Source organism: Apis dorsata, unplaced genomic scaffold, assembly GCF_000469605.1.
Source record: "Apis dorsata unplaced genomic scaffold, Apis dorsata 1.3 scaffold_77, whole genome shotgun sequence".
Classification (NCBI taxonomy): domain Eukaryota; kingdom Metazoa; phylum Arthropoda; class Insecta; order Hymenoptera; family Apidae; genus Apis; species Apis dorsata.
The window spans coordinates 407,511-413,857 of record NW_006263375.1 but is presented as its reverse complement, the minus strand read 5'-3'; the positions used below and the strand labels follow the sequence as shown (position 1 = coordinate 413,857).

At 36.5% G+C, this 6,347-nt stretch overlaps 1 protein-coding gene and 1 long non-coding RNA gene across 44 annotated transcripts in view; one reads left to right on the top strand and one right to left on the bottom strand.

Moving 5' to 3' along the window:
• LOC116184938 overlaps nucleotides 1-6,347 on the top strand; it is a 52,315-nt gene that overhangs the window by 10,070 nt on the left and 35,898 nt on the right. For 7 of the 42 annotated variants that reach the window (XM_031508183.1, XM_031508185.1, XM_031508186.1 and 4 more), the window contains exon 1: nucleotides 1,259-1,512. The exons of 7 other annotated variants lie outside the window; for them this stretch is intronic. In XM_031508183.1, coding sequence (XP_031364043.1) covers nucleotides 1,421-1,512 — 92 coding nt within the window. In that variant the 5' untranslated portion in view covers nucleotides 1,259-1,420. 28 more of the 42 variants (XM_031508179.1, XM_031508180.1, XM_031508177.1 and 25 more) reach the window with 23 other exon arrangements.
• LOC116184939 overlaps nucleotides 1,137-6,347 on the bottom strand; it is a 10,259-nt gene continuing 5,048 nt past the window's right edge. Inside the window, exons 2-3 of one of the 2 annotated variants that reach the window (XR_004149636.1) lie at nucleotides 4,008-4,018; nucleotides 1,137-1,147 (exon numbers count right to left, since the gene is read on the bottom strand). This is a non-coding gene — a long non-coding RNA (uncharacterized LOC116184939). Of the gene's footprint in view, nucleotides 1,148-1,383; nucleotides 1,396-4,007; nucleotides 4,019-6,347 lie in introns of those variants that run through there. The other variant, XR_004149635.1, reaches the window with a different exon arrangement.

The following is a 6,347-nucleotide window of genomic DNA, read 5'->3' as shown; positions in this document are numbered from 1 at the left end:
ATATATATATATATATATATACATACTCATACATATATGGGATAAATGTATGTGTAGATACTTACAAATAGGAACTGCGCAGGCGCATGGCGCGAATAAAATATAGTCAAATACAAAAACTAAATTACATTGCCATATTATATTAGTTATATTGGTACAAATTCGATATTACTGAAAGTTATTATCGCAATATTTAACAATCGCATGTTAATACTCTTTCGTAAACGCGTGAAAGTTCAAAAGTTGTTTCGATAAAAAGTTTCATAATGCACTTCACGTTAAAAAGCAATTGTTATTTCATGGAAATGGGATTGTATCAGGAAGAAAGAGAAATGGAAGAGAGGGTGAAGGGAGGAAGGGAGGAGGTGATCGTAGAGAATTAGTTGGGCAACATTAAGACACACGATCAAAAGAAGTTTTCTAAATTCAGCCATGAAATTAGCTTGACACTAATTTCACGAGGAAGCATGGGCAAGGCTAAGAAGCGAGGAAAAAGATTGGCCAAAGGGAAGGCATACCTCGCGTGATGCTTCATACCTGCTTCGCGTGTCGAAGTCTGATTTGCTTTGTTGAATCAAGTGTATACTGGCTCCTATATATATATATATTTCGCGAACAAAAGCGAACGAGATAGTGCATTTTCTCTTCTTTTATATCTCGTTATACCCACTCTGATTTCGTTATTTTCGTTAACAATTAAGATTTCCGATAAAATGTTTGAATAGTTTCTCTGATGGTGGATGCGGTAGTAGATATATTTTAAAATCAATATTTCAACTACGATTGTTAAAGTATTGTTATAACATTACTCATTCATTTATTCGTTCATTAATAATCAAACGAGTTAAATTTTCGTTTAAATAAAATACAATTGTAATTCCAATTTATCCATCTTGAGTTTAGTATACTACAGCTTATGAGTTCAATCATGCTGATTAATGCTTTCGATACATAATTGAAGCGAGCGTTGTTTGTACAACACAAATAAAGATTTATCGATATAACGCTCACACGTGCAAATGAAATTTGAATACGCCAGAATCTGATTATAAGCATTATCTACATATTTCAACTAAAAGTCAAATCTATTGAATAATCATTCGTCATATTCCGAATCGTCATAATCGAATTAAATATTTTTCGATGTCTTCGAGGCAAAATAAATAAAACTCCGATGAAAATCTGATTATCAAAATCACCGTTCAATATTTCAACACGCTTCTCGTGATACATACATATATATATATACATTCCAAATCGAGAAATTAATTACTTTAAATTTTCCCACTCCATCTGTATTAGTTTCAAATTCGCCGATTTGTCGGATCCATAGTGTTATGAATACGCGTTGTTGGGCCAAATCCATTACGTGTCCCCCAGGAATCGAATATCCCGCTAATATTTCGCCGGGCGGACAGTAATGGTAGATAGCCCGAATCCCGATTCCCAGGAAAAGGAAACTAGAATTTACATGGATTTCCTTTCGACGTTACGTCGCAATTTCTGTCCATCGTGTCGGAAACTAGCATAGCCCCGTCTGTTTCCCACGTTACCTTGTATGTTTGCCAGATAAGTGGAAAGCCAGTGACTCACTAGGTCTCAAACTTTTGCTGGATTTACGGAATCTCAAATTCGTGGTGAGCGTAAGCGGATCTCTCACCTCTTTGGTCAAACGAGTAAAGGTCAGCCTTGTCCTCGCGCGGATAAGGGCGGGGGATGTGTTGGGGGATAGGAAACTGGGAACAGGGATCCTCAGATCGGGGAGGGGGGACGATGGAGTTTGATGGCCCCGTAGAGAAAGTACGGATGTGGAGAAGGGATGAAAGAGGATGGAAGTAACCTCGCGTTTGCCACAGGGTGAACTGATGAACCGCCTAACAGTGTCGTCGCTGTTACACTGCTTGGTCCACAGAGCTGGAAAGCAAAGTTGCAACAACGTGGTATCTCGTTTCATCTCCCTTGCTTATTTCATTATCTCTCCTCGTTTGTACCTCGCGCTTTCATGCTTTCAACCGACGAGTTTCGACGAGCTTTGTTAACATGTGTTGTTATAAGGAATCATAATGATTCGTCCTTAAAAATTTCATCGACTCGATTTGCCACGTCTTAAGATTTGATCGATCGTTTAAAAAGAATTAATCTCTTTTCCTGTTCCAATGCTCCAACGGATTTACGGATGACACGTATAAAGAGTTTATACGTATTTAAATTAAATTTTAAATACAATCGAAGCTTGAAAATCTTCTCGTCAAATTATATTGCGTAATTCGATTGGTCGATCGAAACGAAACGAGGAGGAATTGAACGACACGAAAACGAGACGGAGAGGAAAAGTTCACGAACGGTTAATTCGTCAATCAAACGAAACTCGTATGCTCGACGCAGTTTACCTTAAAGGTTTGGTAAAATCAATACTCTCCGTAAGTTTCCTAATACGAAAAGCCCGTTAACGCGATATTATCGGCCCCTTTGAATACTAATTTCCACGGTATGCTGTGCGCCAGATAGGTGAGATTTTTTTTCGCGACGTTTTATCGGCCTGCCGCGATAATACGATGCACTTTTTTTTTTCTTTTTTTTTTTTTTTTTTTTTTTTTTCCATGTATCAAAGATTAATGAAAGCGTACGAAGGAGAAGCATAACGAATTTTTGATTAATAGCAGACATCAAATTGAAACACTCGGTTAACAATGAGTCCTAGGATCTGGTAAAATGCGTACATCGTATCATTTATATGGTAAAACAATCGATTGTTCTTGCGAAAACTACAATTTCCTGTAAGCTTAGATGTGAATGAATTTTTTTTTTTTTTTCTTTTCATTTTCATCCGGTATATTCTTATATACACCATTTACATTTATGTTTAGATAATATTTTTAATATTTCGAGAGCGAAACGCGCTTTATTTGCAGTCTTGATAATATTACGCGAGATGGTAATTACGTTTTGCTAGGGGTAGATTTTACTAGGGGAAGGAAAATTATATTTTATACTCTAGATACTTGTGTTAAACATTTGTTAATGTTCGTCAGTGAAAATTAGTTAATCGAATATTGTCTCATAATATATTCAAAAATAGTAGTAGAGAGTGCGTTTACGTAATTGACGCGTCGATACATCTTTTTTTTATTAAAATAATAACTATTCAATATTCATGAAAATTTACATTAATAAACTCGAGATACATTTCTCAGGAAATAAAATTGCCTGATATCGTACATCAATTAGACTTATCGCTCTATTGGAAATTAGTCCTCGTACGTTAGGGCCTCAGTTTCATAATTTATTAATAGAAAGTACTTCTGCAAATTAGAAAACTCAATCTATTAATGCCATATCCGTCCATGCTACCGGTGCTACCGTTTTAACCGTAGATTTTAAGGGGGAGCAGATCCTGCCATTCATTTCTTAGATCTTGTATGCTTGGGAAAATGTCCAATGTCTCACCACCCCTCGCAGACTTCCTTTGCGATTCCTTGGAAGTGCGACAAAATTACCTTCCCCTTTGCGCCGGCTGTTAATTAAATTTTTTCATCATTCTTTTCTCTCTTCCTGGCAGGCCGCCGCCATTAACGTCGAAGCCAATAAAATTTCTTTGCATTCGACTGTTTCACTTGTATCGTCCGTTATATCGACCATCGAATTTATTAATCGCGATACATTGCTCGTGTTAAATAAATTCTATTTTTCAAAAATATTTTTGTAACTTTTGAAACTTCTGAAAATAAAAAAAAAAAAAAAAAGAAAAGTTGAAGTCTCTTTCGCAATTGATTTTCTATTTCCTTGTGTCTATGTGTTCTATGTGTCTATTATATTCGCTTACATTCGAATTACAACAATGAGAGTCGAGAGGATTATCGAGAAAGTGATTCACGATGAAAAATAAAGATATAAAGAGGACGTGCAACGATATATCGCGTGAATAAAATCGTTTCCAAGTTTACGTAATCTTTTGTACGACGATAATGTCGAGCACGTGCCGTAATCTCTTATTTGACACATTGCACGTGTGCAACGGCTGCTGGATAAATTGTATTATCTGAAAATTTCTTTCAGGAATTGCTTCCGGTGATCGTGGCCACGTGCTTTCAAATTGCTCACAAATCACAACGATTTCATCGCTTCCCCTATGAGAAATAAAATTACACGGCCAATCGAGTCGGCCAAGTGAAAAATCTACAACAAATTCACGAACTTCTTCCTTTCCTTTCTTCTTACTTTGAATTTTTCAAAAAAAAAAAAAAAAAAAAAAAGAATGAAAAATATTCTCTCAAATATTTAAAAAATTTATCTAAAAAATTTTCGAAGTGTAATTTTTACTCGGGGAAATGCTCGAAACAAAATTTATCCTCCGATCTAAATTTAAAGATAACTTTGGTGGAAGATAAACGACGAGGAGAGGGGATTAATCGGATACAATGAATTTCCGCATGAACTGTATGAATTGCAAACTTTCCTCGAGCGGATAGACTCGATATCGTTCTCCCATCCGATCTTCTCCCCTCCCCCCTCCCCCTCAGAAGATTTTCTTAACTCCTTTCTAAGCCTTCGTACACACTCGATGAGGAGCCATCTTACTTTCCCTCTTCCTCGCTCGAAACTACTACTACGGCTCATTTTAGGCATGGATCGAGGATAGTTGACGTTTATACGTGTACGTGTCGCATCCATTCGCGTATCCTTCTCCCGTGTGAACTCTTATCCCCCCCTCTCCTCCCCACTCCGCGTAATCACACGAGCACGTGCTACGCAGCGAGACACGCCGGTCGTAGACAACTGTTCCACGGTCCTACGTGGGACTAGGTTTTGCATCCACTGATCGTTATTATTGACACGGGAATACAGTGAATATAGGGAGTGAATAGGTTGACAAATGGGGATTGGGCACGGCCCAGTCACGTGTCTGGAAGCGACGCGTATGCTTTTATCAATTGATTCTCTTCGTCGCGTTTCTATTCTTTGTGTTACGTATGTATGACATTGGCAACTGTTCCCGACTTCTGACTTTTCAAGGGGTCAGAGGAAGGGAAGAAGAAAGTTTGTTACGGAAATGATTTTCGATGGGATGTGAATGTATATATATATATTTGAAAGAGAGAGAGAGAGAGAATTTTTGGACGGTTTCCTCGAAAGAGGATACTACATTTTAAAGAGAGATAGCATATATGGATCGATACAGTACTGTTTAATCGTTTTTGAATTTTTGCAGCATTGAATACGTTGATTGAAATTGATTTGATCGTATAACAATGGAGATGGTAAAATAAACTGAAAAAGAAATTGAAAGTCGGAGAGTCGATTGAAATCAAGAATTAGAATTGTCTAGAAACGTGTGTACGTGTGTGAGAATGCATACGTGTACATAGATTCAACTACTACGAAGAAAAATTTCATCCCAATAATAGAAAGTTTTCAGTATTTATTTATTTATTTTTCTTTTTTAAATTATTAAAACGCGATGTTAAATATAAATTTTTTTACGTTGACACATCTCCGTGTAATACGAATGAACTTTCTTTTAATTTTCTTGGGTGATTTGTTTACAAAGAGTTTATTTATTCAATGCGGTATTTTTCCTTTGATGGCCTGCATCTTTTCTATCTAAACTATTTGTTTACAATCTAAGTATATAAATAATGTCGCGCCAGCCTTGAAAATTATCGCGAACGAGAGGAAAAAGATGGTAAAAGAAACCTCTGTAGAGCCGGTGAACCGCAGATACACAACAGATACGTAAAAGTGACCGGACCCCACTATCTCAGCATAAAAATTCAACTAGCTATCTCTGAAACATCGAAACAAACTGCAAGTCCAATGCTGGGGGTTGTAATCAAGTCTAGATGGTTCGTACTGATTGACAATTTTCCATGGCCTCTTCACCCTCCAATACCCTTTTTCTACCATAGCCAACCCTCACACTATCCATCACTTCAATACCCCTCTTTTGAAATCACGTTTCGTTTCTGTTGCATATAAAGCCGCGTTCATACTGATCATTACGAAATATACGCCAATGTATTATTGTACACACGTGCACGAATTAATCAGGATTGTACAAGTTCGTTCGAATCCGATATATTAATCGAATAAACGAAACTAGCTCGGAGAAAGCAGTTAAAGGAATTACTTACAGGTAAAAATGGATGGAATATTTTAAAAAGCCGATACGGTAAATGAAAAGCAATAAATAAATTGGTCGGGAACATATCCTTCAATCTCTCCAACTGTATAATATATATTTTTATATTTTTATTTCGTGGAAAATAAATACCTAAAAATAATCTAATTGAATGGATTTCGGTTTAAAATAAATATCGAGGAGATACGTTTATTAAAAATTTTAGAAG